At 41.5% G+C, this 23,105-nt stretch overlaps 1 protein-coding gene across 12 annotated transcripts in view; it reads left to right on the top strand.

Moving 5' to 3' along the window:
- The window catches only part of FNBP1 (formin binding protein 1), a 125,915-nt gene that overhangs the window by 29,713 nt on the left and 73,097 nt on the right, over window positions 1-23,105 (top strand). For all 12 annotated transcript variants that reach the window (XM_058524275.1, XM_058524278.1, XM_058524280.1 and 9 more), the window contains exon 2: window positions 13,520-13,635. In XM_058524275.1, coding sequence (XP_058380258.1) covers window positions 13,520-13,635 — 116 coding nt within the window. The remainder of the gene's footprint in view (window positions 1-13,519; window positions 13,636-23,105) is intronic.

Genomic DNA, 23,105 nt, shown 5'->3' with positions numbered 1-23,105 from the left:
GGGGCACAGGTCACCTTTACTAGGTAAAGCCAGTCTGTGTTCCAAGGTCCCCAGCAGCATATGAGTCATCCTGTTGCAACACATCCTTGTTAACCCTTGATGTTTCCTGACTTTAAATTTCTGCCAGACTGGTGGGTGTGACATCGCATTGTAGTTTTAATATGCATGTCCCTGATTACGAATAAGGCTAAATATCATTGAAGAATTTTATGCCTAAAATTCTTATTATTTTTACCCCTTTTCCTATTGGGTTATTTCATCTTTTTAAGGAAATCTATTTGAAGGAGTGCTTTCTATACTCCAGACACGGATCCTTTCTTGATCATCTGTTACAAATATCTCCTCCCCGTTTGTCCTTTATTGTTTCCCTTTCCTGTGGGATCTTTTTTTTTTTTTTTTTCTTTTTTTGGTGAGGAAGATCAGCCCTGAGCTAACATCCAATGCCAACCTTCCTCTTTTTGCTGAGGAAGACTGGCCCTGGGCTAACATCCGTGCCTGTCTTCCTCTACTTTATATGTGAGATGCCTGCCACAGCATGGCTTGATAAGCAGTGCCTAGGTCGGCGCCCGGGATCCACACCTGTGAACCCTGGGCCAGCGAAGCAGAACGTGCGAACTTAACCACTACGCCACCGGGCCGGCCTCTTTGTGGGATCTTTTATAAACAGAAGTTTTTAGTTTTTATACAGTCGAGTTCACCAATCTTTTTTGCTTTCTTTTTTTGAGGAAGATTGGCCCTGTGCTAACATCTTCCTCTTGCCAATCTTCCTCTTTTTTTTCTTTTTTCTCTCCAAAGCCCCAGTACATAGTTGTGTATCATAGTTGCAGACTTGTAGCTCTTCTATGTGGGATGCTGCCTCAGCATGGCCTGATGAGCAGTGAGTAGGTCTGCGCCCAGGATCCAAACCAGCAAACCCTGGGCCACCAAAACAGAATGCGCAAACTTAACCGCTACACCACCAGGCCGGCCCCAAATTGTCTTTTCTTTATGGTGCATGCTTTTTTGTGTCTTGTTTAAAAATCCTTTCCTACCTCAAGATCAGAAAGATATTCTCCTCTGTTGTCTCCTGAGAGTTTTATAGTCTTGCCTTTTATATTTAGGTCCTTCATCTACTTGGAATTAGTTTTTTATATTGTAAGAAATAGAGGCTTGATTTCATTTTTTCCAATAGATATACAATTATCCCAGCACCTTGATTGAACAGCCTGTTCTTTCCTCATCGGATGATGAGGAGGAGGAGGATGGTGATGATAGCATTAACACTTACTGAGGGAGGGCTTACCATGTGCCCAGCCGTGTTCTAAGCATGAGATAACTTACTTAAACCTTGTAATAACCCTACAAATAGATCCTGCTGTTATCTCCATTTTTTAGACGAGGAACAGAAACACAGAGAGGTTAAGTGACCTGCTCCATGTGACATAGCTGGTATGTCAAAGAGCGAGAATTCAAAGCACTTCATTCCAGCTCCAGACCCCAGGTCCATAGGCATTAAGCTCTCGTCTTTTCTATATGGACTTCTTTTCTACACAGTCTTTTTTTTTTTTTGCATGGGCCTGTTCCTGGCCTTTCTGTTCTTTGCATTTGCCTATTTTTCTATCCCTGGCCAATACCATACAGCCTCTTAATTAACTTCATGTCAGCATGCGGTGTGGCAGTACCCCTGGCTTGTTCTTCAAGAGTGTTTGGGGCCAGCCCCGTGGCTTAGCGGTTAAGTGCGCGCTCCGCTGCTGGCGGCCTGGGTTCGGATCCCGGGCGCGCACTGACGCACCACTTCTCCGGCCATACTGAGGCCACATCCCACATACAGCAACTAGAAGGATGTGCAACTAGGACATACAACTATGTACTGGGGCTTTGGGGGAAAAAAAGGAGGAGGATTGGCAATAGATGTTAGCTCAGAGCCGGTCTTCCTCAGCAAAAAGAGGAGGATTAGCATGGATGTTAGCTCAGGGCTGATCTTCCTCACCAAAAAAAAAAAAAAAAATAGTGTTTGGCTACTGATTGACCTTTGTAACCCATTTAAACTTTTGAATTATGTTCCCCAAAAACCTGTTGGGATTTTAGTTGGAACTGCATTGAATCTAATTTGGGGGAGAACTGATATATTTACAATATATAGCCTTCCAATCAAGGAACGTGGTTCATATCTCTCCATTTATTCTAGTTTTCTTTAATGTCTTTTAATAATGTTTTATCATTTTCTCCATGATGGTCTTGCACATCTTTTGTTAAGTTTATTTCTGTCTACTTACAATTTTTAATGCTATTGTAAATGATATTGTTTCTAAAATTTCATGTTCTGTTCGTTGCTGATATACAGAAAAGCAATTGGGTTCTACATGTTGATCTTATATCCAGCAATCATGTTAAACTCTTAATTCTAATAATTTATCAGTGGATACTTCTGTCTATATAGTTAGTCATATCATCTGTGAATAATGACAGTTTTATTTCTTCCTTAACAATCCTTATACTTTTTATTTTTCCTATCTTATTGAGCAACTAATTTCCCAAAATTAGATCCACAATCTGTTATCCAAAAAGGTAAGGTATGAAAGGTATGAATAATCACACTAAGTGTGATAAACAGGTTATAAATAGGCTTGGGTGAGGTTTGTCGCTAGGTGAGTTAAGAAAAACCTTTTGGCTTTCAGGAATTTTTTGATTTTGGATTTGTGAGTAAGAGACTGTGGACCTACCGTAAGATGGTCATAATGGCTCTTCTCCTAGCATTTATCTCAATAAATTATTTTAAAATTCAGTCTTCGTATCTGATTATTCCTTCCTGTAAAGCCTAGTCTCTCATTTTAATTGCTCTTCAGAGAATGTCAATGCCAAGACATCAACTGTTTTTGGAATGCAGAACTAAAATAAATTACATTTTATAATACTAACAGGATAAATAAAATCTTACATTTATCATATTTATGTACCTTATGTCATTTGATTTTTTAAGAACCTGTTTCAGGTAGAGGGAGACTGTTTTTCGTTTTTACAGGTAAGGAAACATGCTTAATAGAGAAAGACTCTTGCCCAAAGTCACATGACTTATAACTATTAGAGTCAGAATTTGAACCCAGGTCCAAAGCTCTTACATCACACTCTCCTGCTTAGGAATGTTTGGCAAGATGGAATTTAAAACTTCTGCTGGGTCTGGATTATTGATCTAAATATAGAAGAAAATATTGATTACTAAGGCTTTTGATTTATCTCAGAAATTAGATTTCTCTTCTTTAATGGGATAATGGGCTTTGTGTAGCAAAAAACTCTTTTCAGAATCATAGCTTATATCCCTAAACCTCATTAAATAACTTAAAAACACAGGCTGGGGCCGGCCCCGTGGCTTAGCGGTTAAGTGCGCGCGCTCCGCTACTGGCGGCAGCCCGGGTTCAGACCCCGGGCGTGCACAGACGCACTGCTTCTCCGGCCATGCTGAGGCCGCGTCCCACATACACCAACTAGAAGGATGTGCAGCTATGACATACAACTATCTACTGGGGCTTTGGGGGAAAAAAAATAAATTAAAAAAAAAAAAAAACACAGGCTGTAAGCCACAAAGAAGTCTTAGCAAGAGGGAGTGTATAGATTGTATAGGGCTGGCAAACACCCATCAGCAGTTCTGAGAAGAAAATTGTTCTGTGAAACCCTGGCCGTGGTCTCCAGGGCCCTGACTGGTCTGGCCCTATCGATATCCCATATGTCTGGTTGGCCAGGGTGATGTCATGTGCCCGTGTCCTAGCTGCAAGGGAGGGGGAAAAGTGATCTTGTAGTAGGAGAGGTTGGGCGGGGAGTGCTGCTGGCTTCGTCACACTGTTCTCTCTCTTTCTCTTCACTCTCCAGGTACACTCGATGTCTCATTTCCTTCAGTTTGATGTGTTCTTTCTTGCCTGAGGCCTTTGCACATTCTCTTCCCTCTGCCTGCAATGTTTTCCCCTTTCCCACCTCCTATCCCCCTTTCCTCCCCCATTTGCCCGGCTGACTTTTTACTTATCCTTGTTGTTTCAATGTAAACATCACTTCTTCCGAAAGGCTTTCCCTAATCCCACATCTAGAGTGGGTCCCATGCTTATATGCTCCACTGCCCGTTTATTTAACCCCTATTAAAACCCCGCTGTTCTCCACTGTAATCCCAGGGCCTAGCGCAGAGCTTGGCTCCCAGTCAGCTCTCAGCAAGAAATGGTTGAGTTATTGCAACTTATTGGAAAGAGACAGGACTGTATGGATTCAATTGAAAGTAACAAAAGACCCAAAGAAAAGTGGCTTAGACACTAAGGACACGTGTTTTCTCACCTTACAAGGAGTCCAGAGGCATGTAGTTTCTGGGATTGGTGTTGAAGTTCAGTAGATTCATCAAAGAGCCACGTGGTGTCCATCTTTTGTTTCTGCCCTTCCCAGCACATCAGCGAGGCTTCTTCCTCATGGTTGCAGGATGGCTGCAGCAATTCCAACCATCACAGGCAGCTATGACCTTGTCAAGTAAAGAGGAGGAGTTTATTGAGGAGGCTAACCTTTCTCAATAGCCACCCATAGATATCCCATATAGCTGGTTGGCCAGGGTGATGTCACATGTCCCTGTCCTAGCTCCAGGGAGATGGGGAAGTGATCTTGTAATAGGAGAGGTGCACAACCCACAGGATGGGTGGGAGATAGCTACTGGTTCGTCAGCCAAGAGTGTCTGTCCCAAGGGATATCTTACAGAACCAGGGGCTGGAAGAACAGGCCAGCCTCACAGAGGACCTGAAATCAGCCAGTGGAAAGCTCACAGGTATAACCATTTTGAATGCCCAGCATAACGTTGTTTGGCATCTCTGCTTTCTTTGTGGTCTCTGCAGACTAGTGTTTTTTCTTTAATTTGGCGTGCATGGGGACAGTCTTCACCTCTTAGCTCCAGCCCCTGTTCCCAGAGAGTTTCTGATTGGTCCAATCCAGCCTGTCCTGTGGATCCTTTGGGTCAGATGCTCAACTGTGGCAGTGGGTTGAGCATTGCGATCCCTTCTCTTAAAAAGGGACGACACCTATGTGTTTGCTTAACCTTCTTAAAATTGGAAGTGAGTTAATTGCTTGCTAAGTGTTTGGAAAATCTTTTTCATTGGTGTTAACTACATTTCAGGTGCCAGGGCTTTAAAAAAAATTTTTTTCCCATGATATTTTTGTAATATTTTGCACTCCCACACACACACATCTGAAAATATTTATGGAGTTTAGAAATAAGTCAAGACAAAAGATCTGGCTTTCTCTTCTCATTAAAAATTTAACTTGTATTCTTTGCTCTTCTTTAGTCTTTGGATTGCCTTCAAAGGTCTTCCTGGTATTTAGCATATGGTTTCCTCCTCTCTCCCTTTCCCTCTTCTCTTCTCTTCTGCTCTTCAGTTGGTCTTGAACTTGTTTCCTAGCGGAGAAAATCACCTGCAGATAATAATGTGGGATGTTGGAGAGGTACAGTTGGTTCTCCAGGGCTGAAAGGAATGCAGGACAGCTGGGGGAGGACAAGGTGACTGCCCTCTTCCATCCGCTGACTGAGCAGGCTCAGCAGAGAAACCGGTTCATGCACAGACAGCCGTCGTTGTCCAAGCTGATGCATACACACTAGGAAATGAAGGAGGAATCCCATTTCCAGGCTGCAGCCTAATGAGACTGGACGTTATGTTAAAGGTGTTCTTCTCACAGTCACGACTCAACTAAGCCCCCCTTTCGTTCTGTCACAATGAGATAGAGCTTTTTTTCTTATAAAGAGCACGGTTTTGCTTTCTGTGACTATTTCTGCCTTTCATTAGCGTTGATTCAGCCCTCCACAGTTACAAGTTAGACCCAGCTTTCTGAACCTAGTTTTCATAGCTTCATCATCCTTAATACTTTTCCTCTTCTATTTAAGACATTTGACAATGCCTATCTGGAGGAGTAATTTTTAAGATCAGTTTAAAAATTAGAGGTTTTTTTTTTAATGGAAAAAAGTAAGTGCTCTTTATAATGTGGTTTTTTTTTGCTTGAAAATCTTATTCTTTGCGATCTCTGTCACTCAGCATGTCTGGGGCAGTTACAGATGTTTGTTTTTGTTTGTTGGTTGCATTTACTGTATCCAAAGGAACAGAGAGGGGAACTGAAACTGACTAAGGTGTTCTAAGAACATTGAGGTAGGCCAGAAGCTTATTGCGGCTTCTTAAAGGAATACATTCCATTGCAATTTCCCCTCCAAATCTTGTCTGCTCAGACTGTGGTATAGTCAAAATTCTGTTGCTTTTTCTACAAGTTGTATTTTTTACCCTCTTGTTGCATTTTAGGTTGCAGTGTAAAATTGCACCACATTTGGCATAGGGCATCCCAGCGTTCATTACCCCCGAGTCTCCCTACTGTCTGTGTCCTTCCGTTTGTTGTATATCCAACATCAGCCTCCTTATTGCCCTTTTACACAATATAATTATTGTTATAAAAATATGAAAATGCAGCTTTTCATATTCTGTGCGCCTTTTCCACATTCTTTGTATCACTGATTCCATATGCTGTTGGCTGTTTCTTTTTAAAAGTTTTGTTTGTTTGTTTTAACTCATACATATATTTTCATCTTGTGTTTATGTTCTTACTTCTTGTGTTTAGAGTACAATTGCTGGAAAGAACCATGAACATAGAATAATTCCTTAGTATTTTCATTTTCACAATAGAAACAGACTTAGTTAGATTGTGGCTGGTGACAGGAGATGTGCCTAAATTTGTACCTGTTTTTATGGCAAGTTGTAGACTTTCATTTTAAGGAAATTCTGAGTTCAGTAAAACCTTTCATTTTGCGTGCTAATTAAAATCCGTTGTATTGGGCTGGCCCCGTGGCTTAGCAGTTAAGTGCGCGCACTCCACTGCTGGCGGCCCGGGTTTGGATCCCGAGTGCGCCGACGCACCGCTTCTCCGGCCATGCTGAGGCCGCGTCCCACGTACAGCAACTAGAAGGATGTGCAACTATGACATACAACTATCTACTGGGGCTTTGGGGAAAAAAAAAAAGGAGGAGGATTGGCAATAGATGTTAGCTCAGAGCCGGTCTTCCTCAGCCAAAAGAGGAGGATTAGCATGGATGTTAGCTCAGGGCTGATCTTCACACACACACACAAAAAATCTGTTGTATTGACTTGACTGTCCAGTCACGACGCTGTGATGTTGGAGGCACTGTTTTGTCAGTTACATCACAGGCTCTTGCTTTAGAAGGTGTTTTCAACCAAGGCAGCACACCACCCTAATTTGCAGAACCCATTTCAGAAACAGCCAATGAATATATGGTTTTACAGAATCTGCGTCTACTTGTATTGTCAAAACGTCAGGTGTCTGTGCTCCTTGAAAGAAACCTCTAATGCTGCCATTCCTTCTGTGGGTAAACCTTGAAGTCACTGTGGGTCATGGTTTTTCATCACTTCAAGGTTTGGTGCTTTTAGGTTGAAAATATATATTTGGATATTTTTGCTTTTAATTTAGTAAGAAACATTTTAATTTGTCCATGGAAATTAATTGAAGTCTTTGTTAAAAGTTCGAGAAATAGAATTTTAGGTGGTATTTGTAATGACACATTTTTGTTTATAAAATTTTATAAGACTTTTTTGTTCTTGTATATACAGCTACTTTAATATTCAGACCCAAATTGATTTTTAAAAACATTTTAAATGGAGGTTTTGTTACATTTATTCTGGGTAAATCTATACTTTCTGACACTTTCTTCTCAAAGGTAAGAGGAAGCTTGTACCATCCCAAGGGCTTCTGTTTAATAGAGCCGTTTAAGGTCTGCTTCTCAAAGTGCCCAAGTCCTCAGGAAAGGGGGTTTATCCAAAATAAGAGTATCCTAGAACGGTGGTCTAGACAGCACAGACGGAAGTGGATCCAGGAGCACGAAGGGGATAATTCCCTTCACGAAGCGAGTGACTTGCTGCAGAGGGAGGGACTTGCTTGTGGAGGAGAGCTGGCCTCAGGATCCCCTATCTTTGAGTCTGAGCCATTTACACAGAGGTAACTCTAGCAATTTGCTTTCTTACTAGGTTGGCTTATTCCAGGGATTTTTGAATTAGTGTCGGTTGAGTATACTTCTCAATTACAGGAAGTACCTTGTTAAAAGTTGACCTATACTTTGGAGAACTTCCTTGTGGCTGACTTGGGTCTCCTCCTCTCAAATAGCTTTTCTGAATGTAGTTCCTGTGTCAACTCTTTTGCATACTTTGAAAAAAAATCAGGTTTCAGAAGATTTCCTGAGTGGCCAAGAATAATCGTTATACACTGACCTAGAGAGCCGAGTCTTCATCCTGACTGATGGGTTTATATTGTACGTGTGTGAAGGCAAAACTATTGAACTTCATGATTCTGTAGGAACTCTGATGACAACATAATGACCCAAACAGATGCCATCCTTCATACTTGTTCTGGTTCAATCTTCAGTGTATAAAGGAGCTCACTCACAGTACAGTACATAAAACCGGACCTAAAAATGATTGTAAAATACAGCAGTTGTATATTGATTAATACAGTTGCACCTCCTCGTTGCCTTGTCAGCTCGCTCAGCCTTTCATAGCTGAAAGCTTCTGGCACAAACTTGTGGTTGGCTTGAATTCAAGGAGCAATGAGAGGTCAAGAGGGGTTCTTATGGGGGTTCTTGGAAGGTACCGGTCGGGTTGTAACCAGCTGCCTGGAAACATCCGTTTGCAGTCCTCTTGGCAATTTTACAGTTAATTGTTGAGTGTGTATATAAAGCATGCACTTATAAATTAAACATTATTTTCCATTAGGTCATATATTATCTGACTTTCTTTTTTTTTTTAATTTATAATTCCCCCCCCCCAAAGCCCCAGTAGATAGTTGTATGTCATAGCTGCACATCCTTCTAGTTGCTGTATGTGGGACGTGGCCCCAGCACGGCCAGAGAAGCGGTGCGTGGCACGCCTGGGATCCCAACCTGGGCTGCCAGCAGCGGAGCGCGGGCACTTAACCGCTCAGCCATGGGGCCGGCCCAGTATCTGACTTTCTTAATCTTTGGCAATATGCAACTTTCAAATAGAAATTTTAGAGTACGTGTCCTATGGTAGTGGTTCGTAAAGTGTGGTCCCTGGACCTCTGGAAGTTCTAGAAACCCTCTCACAGAGCCCGCAAGGTCAAAACTATTTTCACAATGATACTAAGAGATTGTCTTTTTTACTGTGTGGATGTTTGCACTGATGGTGCCAGAGCAGTGGTGGGTAAGACTGCTGGCGCCTGAGCGCCAGTGGCTCCAAACTGTGCTAATAGTTACTGTATTCTGCACCATTAGCTGTTAAAAAAAATCAGTTTTGTTTAAAAATGTCCTTGATGAAACAGTAAAGATTATTAATTTTATTAAATCTCAACCTTTGAATATACATCTTTTTAATAATATGTGTGACAAGATGGGCAGTATGCCAAAAGCACTGTATTGCTTACCAAAACACTTCAGTGATTGTGTTGTGAGCTGAACTAGCTGTTTTTTTCATGGGACACCATTTTTACTTCAAAGAACCATTGACAGACAAACTCTTGGGCATTTGGCAGACATTTTCTCAAAAAGGAATGAAGTGAGCTTGTCACTTTAAGGAAACAACTGACTATATTTGTTGCCAATGATAAAATTCTGGCTTTTAAGTGAAAATTAGAATTATGGAAAATTTGTATTTGCCACTGTGACAGCTTGACGGCTTCCAAATATTTAAAGACTCATCAGATAAGATGAGATAAGTAGTGATATAAACAAATATGATTTTTAAATATTTTGTAACAGTGTCAACACTTTTCTGCATATGTCAGTGAAATAATATTTTCTAAATGACCAATGCATAATGTTATACAGTCACGCACACGTAAAAGATCCATTCAAAGTGCAAGATAGACTAGTGCATTTTATTGTAACTGAGTATGAAAAATTCATTGCTATGGTTTCGTATTTCACGTTGCAATCAACCATTAAGAAACGACTGTTTGTCAAGTTTTGGTTTAGTATCAAATAAGAATATCCACAATTACCAAAAAGGGCTATTGGAATACTCCTCCGTTTTCTAACTACATGTCTGTGTGAAGTCATATTTTTTCATATACTTCAACCAAAGTAAGGAATCACAACAGATCGAATGCAGCAGCATCTATGAGAATGAGAATCCAGCTGTCTTCTATTAAGCTGGACATTAAAGAGATTTGCAAAAATGTAAAACAATGCCACTCTTCTCACTATTTTATTTGTTTTGTTTTGGAAAGTAAAGTTCTTAAAAGTTAAAAAATATGCTATTTACATTAACATGTAATAGATTTATTATTGTCATTTTAAATGAATTAGTAAGTATCTTAAAAACCTCTCAGTTTTTAATTTCAGATGGAATACATATTGATAGCTATAACCCATATAAACTTTATAAAACCTCTTTGAGGTCCTTGATGATTTCTAAGAGGGCAAAGGCGTCTTCAGACTTGCTGTCATGTGACATTAAACAGGATGGGACAAATTTTTTTCTCTTTCTCTCTCTCTCTCTCTTTTTTTTTTTAATTGTATAATTGACATGTAATGGAAGGGATGCATTTTTGATGATGGCACCATCCCCAAACTAACAAAGGCTGTCTTTTAAAGGACCATTTATAATATTTGCTCACAGAGGAGTCCTTTTAAGATTTGGAGTTTTTTTTCCATTAAGTTTTCCACATTTTAGTCAAGAATGTAAGTGGGTTGATTAGTTTTTCATCTGTTTTGAATTTTCTTTTAGCTGCTGTCAGAAAAGTCCATGCTGTGGCGATCTGTGTGATGGCAACAGAGCGTAGAATCCTCAGAGAGGTTTTCATGGGCATAAAAAGGACTATACTATATTCACAAACAAGACTAGTTTATTTGTTGCTGAGTAGGTTTTCTATTATTAAGATCTTCTATCTTATTTGTACCTTATTTTAGTAAGTGCTTTAGTATAGCTTGCAGAATGTTCTGGAGTACAGATAACTTTATTGAAAACATATTGTTGGTTTGAGGCCAGTAATTTCTAAGGTGGATTCAATTCAAATGGAGATTTTTAAAAAAGAGTTTTGGTATCAAAAGCTGTTGCTTTATATTGTATACCTTAGGGCTAAAAAGGATTGCAAACTAACGTAATAGGTGAAAATAAGTAGTTAGATTGTTAGCAGGACAAGAGTGAAATCTAAGAGGAGATGCTTTTTGCAAGTTTTCAAGGAAACACATAATTGCTGCAAGTCGCTAAGGCTCTGGAGATGGGCAGTGATACAGCAAGAGGGCTCTCAAATGGGGGGCGAGGAGGCGTTTTTAAATAAATATGGTCGCTATGAAACTGATTCACAAAGGGTTACCTTTAGCGGAGAGCTTTAAGGAAGCCTTGCCCTAAATAGCCAGGAATGATTTGTAATCATTACTTGAATCATTTGTATATTTGTTCTCTCAAGTAGTTTAAAGAGACCTACAGTCTTGTTTACACGATTAATTTGCTTGACAACCCTTGTCTTGAGAGAGAACATAAATAAATTATCTTCCTGAGCAGTGTTTCTTGAAATGGAAGCTAGGAGTTTGTGGGATGTCTTATTGAGGACCCAGAATCAATAAAAACCTTAAATATTTGTCCTTATTATTTATGATAATATTAAAAATTCTGAGGTATAAAGGCAAACGTTTTACAGTGATTATTTTTAATGAGAAAAACATTCTAGTAAAATAAAACCTTGATTGCTTAAGTTGATGTTTCTCAAACTGTTCTATGAGCCTGGGTGGGAGTAAGGTGGAGGAAATTATTTTCCTTCAAAAGAGGGTTTCTCGAGTTTGAGAAAAAGTGTTTTTGATTCTGCCGCCTGCCCACTCCCACCCAAGTTTGACTTATATAGAACTAAGTTTATTCACTTTACAGTTTGTACTGCTTTGAATGGAAAATAGAATTTAAAAACAATGACAGATTTAGATTGAAGATGCTAGATTGAAAAAGCCAGCTGAAGGGTGACACTGAGTGTACACTGTTAGAACGCACACGCATGTAATAGGATTAAATTGTGGCTTTGTGTTTTTATATTTGATTTGGCGCTTTCTCATTTTACATGATGCTCATGACCGATCTGTGAAATTAGGCAGAGGTTATTTTTGCATCTTATAGGCAAATGACTAAAACCTTGAGATGTTCGGTGGCCTTTCTCTGTGAAGTCCCAGAGCTGGGGCTGAACCCTCATCCTCTATTAGTGTTACCTCTCACGAGCAGACTTCCCATCTTTGCCTCATTGCTGTTCTCTCTTCCCCGGGATGGCCTGCTAACGCTCAGTTCACTGTCAGTAGCCCTTCCTGGGCTCTCAGCCTGGGCCTGCCCTCTTGACTGATTCAGTGCAGAGCTGCAGTCGACTTTGGCATCCTGATCCTTGGCTGTTGCTTCAGATCCACCGGCTCCCTGGCCTCCTCCTTGAGCTCTGAATAGATCTGTTTCCAGCTTTCTTCTGGAAATGTCACTCCCTCGTTCCACATGTCACTTCATCCAAAATTGCTGCCCCTCCGTCTGTCTAGTCACAGGAAGCAGAAGGGAGTCACCCTAGAATCTTCTCTCTTCTTCATATTCCTTTCCAGCCTCCTCATCCAATCGGTCACTAGGACTGAAATGAATGTTAAGTGTCTGTAAAATCCTTCCCCCTGCTCCCATTTTCTCTCATCTGGACTATTGAACAAGCTCCTGACTTCCATCTCCTGATGATTCTAGACGTAGCTATAGTCCTGCCACACCCCTTGCAAGCCCTTCAGTGACTCATTGTGCCCACTGGTGGGTCTAAGCTCCTTAGCTCGGCATTCGAGGCCTCGGGTGATCGGACCCCGGATTTTCTCTAGTTTTATCACCCACTACCTTGTGCCCTCCCCCACCTCGCGCTCCAGTGGGACAAGTCCACCTGATTCCTGGACATCTGCATGCCCTTGCATTAGCTGTTGCTGGAATACCCACCCCCTCTCATTCTTCCAGACGAGGAACCTCCAGGCACTCTGCGAGTTGGGGCTGTATTTCTGTTCGTTTGGGTTGCCCAGCTCCTGCCACCATTCCTGGCTTGATCTGTGTTTGAATGTTTGGATAAAGTCCGTGTGAGTCATTGTATTTATTTGTTTGAAGAAAGCAGTGTTGTAACTCTTCTCCCTCCCATTTCCTTTCCCCAAATTTCAATAAGCTGTTTTGAATAACTCGGAGATAACAGTTCAGGTGCAAATGGTGCGACTGAGTTAATGTGGGTGTGTGTTTTACTTTGGTATCTGGAAAAGACATTTTCCGTTGTTCTAGGACCTTGATTCTATCCAAAAACCATGTTTCTAATGGGAATGGAGAACATGAACAAATGGTTCAGAGTTCAGTACCCCAGGCAGTTTTCAAACCAAATTTGGTAATGTTGATTTAAAACTGCTCAACAGAAAAAGTGCCCAAGTACAATCATGGAAAATGTTAGAACTGCTTGCTACATAGCAATATATTGTTGAGAGAATTGTTCACTGAAATTACGTTAATCACAGAGATAGATTATAAACTGTCTCTTTGTTTTTTTTTAACAGGATCAATTTGACAACTTAGAAAAACACACACAGTGTGGAATTGACATTCTTGAGAAATACATCAAATTTGTAAAGGAAAGGACAGAGATTGAACTCAGCTATGCAAAGCAACTCAGGTAAGTTGATACTGAGAAAGGTTATTTGTTTGTTAACTGTGACATGGACGTAAGGATAACTGATATTCTCATTTTATAGTATAAAGGTATAATCCTTTAAATATTTCTTTTTCTCTTTCATGTAAGGTAATACTTCCATAGAAACAATTGTTTTTAACACCGAAGATTAATTTTCATAGAACAGTAAACATAAAAACTAAGTTATTGCTTTTAGGGTCTTTTTTTTTAAAGGATATTTTCTGAATTTTGGAGTAGCTTATTTTTTTCAGAAAACTTTTTATTGAAATGTATATACAGAGAAGTGTACAAATCGTAAGTGCCCAGCTTTATAAATTTTCACAGAGTGAACACACCCATGTAACCAGCCCCCAGGTCAAGAAACAGAAAATTACTAGCTCAGAGACTACCCCAGCCCCTTCCCGTTCTCCAGGCTCCCCCCCCCCCCCCCCCCCCCCGTGGTTGACACTCTCCTGACTTCTCACAGCATGGATGAGTCTCGCCAATTTTTGAAGCTTATGTGAATATAATCCTGTATTATACACTGTTTGTATTTGGCTTCTTTTGTTCTACGTTGTGTCTGTGCAATTCACTCATGTTGCTGCACATGGTGGTGGTTTGTGTCTTTTCTTTGCTGTTCAGTGTTTCGGTGCATGAACGTGCCGCATTTCATCCCCACTGTCACTGGGCGATTGCTTGTTTCCAAATTGGGGATATAATGAAGCGCTCCTACAAGCATTTTTACACAAGGCTTTTGGAGCACATCTGCACATTTCTCCGTATATACCCAGGAGTGGAATTGCGGGGTCAGGGGCTTCCTGTGTGCTCAGCTTTAGTAGATCGGATCAAACAGTTTTCCAAAGAGCTTGTACTAATTCACGCTCCCTCCAGCAGCCTGTGAGAGGTCAGATGGAGCAGCATTTTACAAGTACTTTGGACCTCTTACTTCTTTAATGATACAACTATCCAAGAAATTCGTGGGGTTTCTTTTGTTTGTTTCTTTTTTTTTGGTGAGGAAGATTAGCCCTGAGCTAACATCTGTTGCCAATCCTCCTCTTTTTGCTGAGGAGGATTGGCCCTGGGCTAACGACCATGCCCATCCTCCTCTACTTTATATGTGGGACGCCCGCCACAGCGTGGCTTGATAAGCAGCGCGTATGTCTGCCCCTGGGATCTGAAACTGTGAACCCCGGGGCCGCTGAAGTGGAGTGCGCAAACTTAACCACTACACCACTGGGCCAGCGCCAAGAAATTGGTGTTTTTATATAAATTGTTTAAAAGTTGTTGGTAGAACTGAGTTTGAACTTGAAGTGATGTGCAGAATCTCTAATGATTTCTGGTTTGGTTGAATTGGTTTGTGCAGATCATTTAAGACTTGTTGACGATCTAGATGACTTTTGGATTAGAAACATTTCATTTTAACCCAAAGAGCATCGGCATAAAGGGTATGTCATGTGTCATTGAAAGAATGTGGGTTCTTATAGGGCTGGTGGTGTTGTTATTTGTAAGTAAGCACCTATGTGGTACTTATGGGATATTTTTATTGATGACAAGTTTTGTTTCCATTGAGTAAATAAAATGTACAACATATTGCTCGATGAAATAATTTTTATAACTCGCCGAATCCAGATTGATTTCTAGTGTCGTGTGTGTTTATCAGCCTCGTTAGTACGTTAAGGCTTTTAGAACTGAGATAGGAAGAGAGGATGAGCTGCTTCATGTTGATTATTTAAATATTGCACTGTCAGCCGTAAAACGTTGTCTTGCATGTGAAAATGGGTTACATAACAGCTTTAGCCAAAATAAGGTTTCACCTTATAGATTTATCTGTATTCGTTGTCTGTTTATCTACTAGCATACACTCCTCTTTCCTGGCGCCCTAGTCCACTATCTCATTTTGCTTTGGAGGTTTGTTATTAGATGTCATTAAGTCAATTCTTAGCAAGTTTCTGCATCAGTTCCGTGACACGAAGGGAAAGTGCCCTCTTAGCTCCCCCTCTGGGATGCACCTGGCTCCTCGCCCCGTCTCATCACCCAAGGTGAGAGAACCGAGGATTTAGGTAACAAAATGGGAGGCTATTGGAAAAGATTGCAAATCCCAGTATAGGTTTGGGATAAAATTGAATAGCTCTCCACTGACCATTTTACTGTGCTGTAGATTGTGTTTCACAACTTGAAATAAAGTATCACATTCACGGCTATGATCATAATCTCCTGGGAAGCACTTTTCTTGAGATTCAAATATTAACATTTGTTTCATTACATCTCTGAGAAGTATCCAAATTTGTACTTGCTGGGAGAAGATGATAAAAAAGATTATGAGCAGTTGAACAAATGCCTTCAAGACAATTAACTAACCCTTTGGACAGGTCTGCTCATCTTTTATACTGAGATCTCCGCTACACGCTGCACGCTGATACGTAATCGTACTCTCTCTCTTTTGTTGATCTTTCCCCTGTTCTCCTGAGGGACTCCTTGATAGCTTCTCTTTCATCAACTCCCCACACCGCCTTCCCCATCCTCAGTGCTTGCTTCCTGCTTCACTGAGAAAATGGAAGCAGTCAGAAGAAAACCCTCAGACTCGCATGCCCTCTGCTCACCTGTCAGCACGTGTTCCCACACTTCCATGCCCCCCGCACCATGATGCTCCTGTCTAAATCCAGGCTCTCCTTTTGTACACTAGGTCTCACCCCCTCTCTCTGACTCTAGAACTCTGCCCCAGCGGTTCTCCTCTCTGTCGTGCATCATCCATTCTTCACCCTCTACTGGATTACTCCTGTTGGCACAAAAACATGCCGTGATGTCTCCCATCATTAGAAAACAAAAAAGAAAAGAACAAGTTTTTTGAGCTCCCTTTGTCTACCAGCTGCCACCTTTTTTTTGCTTCCCTTTGCAGCAAAACTTCTCAATGGTATCCTTACTTGCTGTCTGTCTCCAGGCCCTCTCCTCTAACTATTTTCAGCTTAGCTCACCTGCGTACTCCACCAGCTCTGCTTCTCAGGGGCACCGGTGACCTCCATATTGTTCAGCCCAGTTGCCTGTCCTCAGTCCTCACCGCCCTTGACCTATCGGCAGCTTTGACAGAGGGGATGTTCCCTCCTCCTCAATTGGCTTCTGAAGTACCAGTCTCCTGGCTTCCTTCCTATCTCACTGGAAGCTCCTTCTCAGCCTCCCTTGCTGGATCCTCCTCTCCTCCTGCGTCTTCACCCTGATGTGCCCCAGCTCCTAGTTCCCGGTCACCTGCCCTTCTCAGTCTCTACTCTCTTGGCCGTCTCATCTGTCTTGTGGCTTTAGGTAGGATCTATAAGGCAATGACTCACATATGTGTGTCTCCAAGCTAGCCCCTTGTGCTGAACTCCAGAAACAGATTACTCAAAATCTCCATCTGGAGAAACACCTGAAATGTAGCATGTCTGAAACTGAATCTCTCCACTCAGAATCTGCATCTCCGCAGCGCAGCTCTCCCCTGCTCACTCGAGGGCGGCCGCATCCTTCCTTGCTCAGGTCAGAAACCCTGGAGTCATTGTTGGCTCCCCTCTTTCTCTCATGCTCCTTCTCGCCCCATCCAAGCCGTGTGGAAGTCCTGGTGACTCCACTTGCCAGATTTATCCAGGATCTGACCACTCCTCATTACCTCCACTGCTGCCACTGTGGACTTGGACCATGCCCTCTTACCTGGGTTATTCTGAGTCTTCTCGCTGCCTTCCCTCGTTCCACCCTGATCCCCTCTTGTCTGTCTGTTTCCCACAAAGCAGCCAGATCATGGTACTCCTCTGTTCAAAACAGCATCTCCCCGTTTCACTCAGAGTAAATCCAGAATCCTTCCAGTGGATGTCCTGCAAAGCCCTACCTGGTCAGGTCTCCTTGCCTCTCTGACGGCGTCTCTTTCCTCTCTCTCCCTCCTCATCTCGGCTCTAACCATACGGCCCTCCTTGCTGTTTCTTGCACATCCCAGGCACACTGTCACCCCAGGGCTGTTGCCCTGACCCTTCCATATAGATATCACCTATACCTTCATCCGCAGGATCCACGTGGCCACCTCCCTCACCTCCCTCAAGTCTTTGCTCAAATGTCACTGCTTGGTGGGGCCCACCTCAGCCCCTTGCTGGACTTTTCTGTTTTCCATACCACTGATAACTTGCTAACATTCTGTATAATTTCCTTATATTGTATTTTTTGTTCATTGACTCCCACTCCTCCCCTGCTAGAATGTCAACCCCTCAGGGCAGGGCTCTTTGAGTTGTGTTCACTAACGTATCCTGATAGTTTGGAACGGTGCCCGGTACATAATAGGTGCTTAGTAAATAGCTGAAGAAAGAGTGAATCAGCAGGGTACAAGTCCGAGATATTCGGTCAGCGTTGCTTCAAGGAGAACTGTGTTTGCACAGGCCCATGAGAGCTGATGGGGGCTTAACAGAACGACTAACTGTGTTGGCAGATTTCCGGGGGGGCTGTCATGAACGAGGCAGGGGAAGTGCTGAGCCTGAGGAGCTTGCTTTCTCACTGTGGAAAACACACTGTGCAAAGAAACAAAGACGTAAAGCATTTACAGGCAGCATTTATCACCTCAAATAAGTAAAACCAGGGATGTGATAGAGCGCGATGGGGAGTGGGAGTTACCTAGCTGGACTGGCCAGGGAAAACCCCTTGCTTGAGATCTGAGGGACAAGGAGAAGGCAGGCATGGAAAGGTCTGGGGGTAGCTCTTCCAGGCTGGGGAATCAGCAAGTGCAAAAGTCCTGGGGTGGGAACATGTTCAAGGAATGGAAAGGTCAATGTGAATGGAGCATAGTCAACAAATACTTGCTTGAAATACCAGTATGATGTTGAAAAATCAACATGGTCTTTCTGAGGAGACGTCTACCACTAAATAATTTTTATTATTGTCTGCATTAGGAGAAAAAATGCTAACTTATTTTAGATGTAGAAGATGATGATTAGGGCTTTGGTTTCTGTAGGCAGTGGTTGGCAGGCTACTGGCCAAATCCATCTACTGCCTGGTTTGGTAAATAAAGTTTTATTGGACTGCAGCAGCACCCATTCGTTTATGTATTGTCTGTGGCTGCTTTTGCAAAACAGTGGCGGTTGAATAGTTACAGCCACGTTACTGTGACCTAATTTATGAGTCTAAAATATTTACTGTCTGGCTCTTTACAGAAAAAGTTTGCTGATTCCTGCTATAATTACTGTTTATTCAAGGCAGTGTAGCATCAAATTCCATATATTTTAAAACATCTTATATGATCTATATAAGGGAACCAATTATTGATTTCCCTTAGCAACTATTTCTTTAGGGAAAAAAAAAACTAAATTAGTTGTTATGGACAGATAATAAATTCATGTGACAAAAAATTCTAGAGGTACAAAATGGTGAACAGTGAAGTGTCCCTTCTCTTACCCCCTGTCCCCAGGGACAATAAATGTTATCAGTTTCTTATGTATCCTTCCAGAGCGATCTTACACATACACAGGCAAATAAGTGTGTGTTTTCTGCCTTGCTTCCTCAGTAGTTCGGTATGCCCTTGGCTTTCTGCATTCTGGAGACTGTGTACAGCTTTACCGTATTGCATTGGCTTGGTGGATATGTTGATTGTTTCCACTTTCTCTGCAACTCTGAGCAAAGTTGCAGTGAATAACCTTGAATAATACACTTGGGCAAGCACATCTCAAGGATAAGTTCCTAAAAGTAGCGCTCTCATTCCGAGAGAATTTGCCGAGTTCCCCTCCTCAGAGCCCGTGACCCTCAATGCTCATGCCAGAGCGTGTGGCAATGCTCCTTACCTTGACCCTCAGTGATTCTTGTTCTGAGTCTTTTTTATCTTTGCCAATTTGATAAGTAAAAATTGCTAAGTCTGAGCGTTAATTTCTGGTTCTCTTAGTATGAATGAGGTTGAGCGTGTTTTTATACATTTGAGCCATTTGTGCTTTCTTCTGGATGACCCATTCAGTCCTGCTCAATGTTTTTTATTGGAGCTCATTGTAAATAAAGGGTAACTATGTAGAAGTCATTTTATAAAATATATTGCATATTGTGTATCCAAGGTATTAAATTTAAATTTAACAGTAAAAAAACATTAAAGTGAAACTGAAAGATTTGCTGAACTTTAAATATTAAACGCATAAGATTTAGCTAAAAGATTGTGAAAAACTTGTAGGAAGTCATTACTGGTTTTTGCTTTTTTTTTTTTTAACTCCATGTTGTAATTTTAAACAGACTTAATTGCCTCACTTCTTGGAAAGATAAAGTAAGTAGTATTTATGTGTTTTTTTTTCCACTTCTAATTGAGTTAGACAATCTGGTCTGTAACATGAATCCTACAGTTAATTTGTCTTAATTCTATACTTAAATGTAGATTTATACTCACCACCATTCCTTCTGCCACAGCCTCTCCACTTGGATCTTGACATCAAGAAAAATAGGGATATTTTCTCCCTAATAAGAGTTTGCGGGGACTGGGCCAGCCCGGTGGCCCAAGCGGTTAAGTGCTCGCACTTCGCTGCGGCGGCCCAGGGTTCACCGGTTCCGATCCCAGGCGCGCACCGACACACCACTTGGCAAGCCATGCTGTGGTGGCGTCCCATATAAAGTGGAGGAAGATGGGCATGGATGTTAGCCCAGGGCCGGTCTTCCTCAGCAAAAAAAGAGGAGGATTGGGAGATGTTAGCACAGGGCTGATCTCACAAAAAAAAAAAAGAAAAGAGTTTGTGGCATAATCCTTGAGTTCTTTCTTGTTTGAGAATGCCACTATGCTTGACAACAATTTGACTTACTTATTTTCTGGTCATATTTTCTTTCTCTCTAAACTTTGTTCCTGCATTGTCTTTTGGTGGAAAAGTCTAGAGCCAGCCAGACTTTTTCCTTTGTAAATGACTTGCTTTTTTGACTATATATGTGAAGAATTTTTTTGTTGTACTTAGCAGTTTGATGACTTCAGCACGCTATGCCTTGTTGTTGATCATTCTTTATCAGTTTTCCTTAGAGCCCTTTCATATGCAGATTCAATTCTTCCTTTATTTCAGGGAACTTTCTTCAGTTATATCTGACTATTTTTTCTCTTCTACTTATTGGGTTATATACTTCAGAAATACGAGTTTTCCTTATGTTACATCATCTTGTTCTTTGGATCACGTTTTTTTCTGATTATGTTAGTTGCTTTCCACATTATGGTTATCTCAGACTTTCCTCTATTAAATTTGATATCCAGCCTAGTTTACGTATTAGCTCTGCAGTGTTGTGTTTTAGTTCTTAGTTCCTTTCCTTGGCTTCACAATCTCCCTTTTCATCCCATTCTCTTTTATCTGGTAACCTGGAGATTCTTGCTTTTATTGGCTTTGTGTTTTTATTAAGTTTGTGTAGAATGTAAAATACTCTGGAGGAGTTTGATTTTGCTTCTTTTCCTTGTATGTTTTCTTCCAGATTGGGTTTTTCTCTGTCATGTCCTTCCCTCCTTCCTTGCTTTCTTTTCTTCTGCATTACATATCATATCGTTTCACCTCATTTATATGTAATATGGGCAGTTTAGTGAAGTGGTTAAGAGTACAGACCTGACGGTTCCAATGCCTGGGATATAATCTTGGTTCCTCCACTTAACAGTAATATGATATGGGGTCAAATTACTCTCTGTGCTTCATCTTTTTCATCTGTAAAATGTGAATAATAATAATAAATTCCCACCTTGTAAGGTTGTTTAGGGGACTTAATGAGATAAAGCGTGTGAAGGTCTTACTAGGCTGATGCTAACCAACATTATTATCATTATTATTATTAAACGTAAGCAACACCTGGGCTCCTGCTTGACCTGATGGAGTGTAGGGGAATGTTCCTTACCACGCTTCCAGTACCACTGGTCTTCCCCTCTGAGCTCCTTGGTGGGGTCAGGGTCGGGGAAAGGGCCCGGTTTTGACATCTTGTCTTTGAGACTCTGAGCTATTGTCTCTTCTGAAACTTTGTTAGAGGTTCCGTTTTGGAGTTCACTCCATTAGGTGAGAGGTGTATCTTATTCTTTGGAGCCCCTAGGTTTGGGGGCATCTCACCAGGCAGCCAGCGCAGCAGGTGGAGACCCAGGGGCCAGCCCCCGCCCCGCCCACGTCCTGGAAGCGGGTGGTCGGCTGCTGCTCTCCCTCACCGAGCTCTGCTGTCTCTGCTCTCCCAGTGCTTCCTCACCCCTCAGGTTACTTCTGAATCCGTTTGCAGGGTTTTGTGGACTTATTTCCGTCCCTGCGACAGTGAGAGTGGGGTTAGCATCCCTGCTAAGCTGTCCCCGAACCCTCTCTCTCACCCTGGTCACCACTTTTCAAAGCGTGTAGCGGAGGTCATGCTTCGTTCTTCATTGGCTGATTTTCTGCTGTTGAAAATTTTCCTGGCTATTTTTCACCTCTCGTTGTTGGGAAAGCACAATTCTGTGATCGAATTTTATTCTGCCGTCTTTATCCAGAAATCTTCTGGTGAGCTTTTACAACAATAAAAGAAAGATAGAAAAAAAAACATTCCTGGGCCCAGCCCTGGACCTTCCATTTCAGAGGGTCTGGAATGGGGCCCAAGTATCTCCTTTTAAAAAGCCTCCCTGTGGTTCTTAGGATCAAACAAGTTTAAATCCAGTATCCTTATTAAAGGATGTTTATTTTCCTCTTACCTTTTAATTGGCCTATCTGAAGAATAAGTTTAGTATATAAAACACTGAAAATTTCTCAGAAAGACCTCGTAAATTTAAAGATGCTCTTTGTGGTTTATTTGCTTGCTTGTTTTTTAAATAACCTCATACAAATAGGGCAAGAAAGCTAGTCTCCAGAGAATGGAAATGAAAGTGGGTCTTTTTTTGTAGTGGTCCCTGAGAGAAATATCCCTAGGCCTGAAATTCCCTTCTAGACCTCGTAAGCTTTTAGTTTTCTGCCGGTATTTATAAAGTGAATTATTCATCGGTGCTTTTAAGAAGCATTTTGAATTCTGTATATGCTAACGTTGTCGAAGTGATACTCATTCATCAGAACTTGACGATCTTTACAGGATGTCACCCACAACAGGTCTTTAATCCTGTTTAGGATTTGGCTGGTAAAAGGAAGCCATAAAGAGTGATGGTTTTACCTGGATCTGTTCAGGCTGTTTCCTTCCACTAGACATAAAATTTAAATTATTTTTATGGCTGCTAAGGACTCGAAGCTAAAAAGAAAATGTGGATTTAAATAAACCTTTAAAATAATAGTTTTGAAAGAATTTTTTAAGATGTGAATTTAGGGCCGGCCCCGTGGCTTAGCGGTTAAGTGCGTGTGCTCTGCCACTGACGGCCCGCGTTCGGGCCCCGGGCGCGCACCGACTGACTGCTTCTCCGGCCATGCTGAGGCCGCGTCCCACATACAGCAACTAGAAGAATGTGCAGCTATGACATACAACTATCTACTGGGGCTTTGGGGAAAAAAATAAATAAATAAAAAATTATTAAAAAAAAGATGTGAATTTAGAAGTGGTATTTTCAATTT

This window comes from Diceros bicornis, chromosome 28 (assembly GCF_020826845.1).
Source record: "Diceros bicornis minor isolate mBicDic1 chromosome 28, mDicBic1.mat.cur, whole genome shotgun sequence".
Taxonomy (NCBI): Eukaryota; Metazoa; Chordata; class Mammalia; order Perissodactyla; family Rhinocerotidae; genus Diceros; species Diceros bicornis.
The sequence above is the reverse complement of the archived record's forward strand: the minus strand, read 5'-3'. Positions and strand labels throughout refer to the sequence as shown.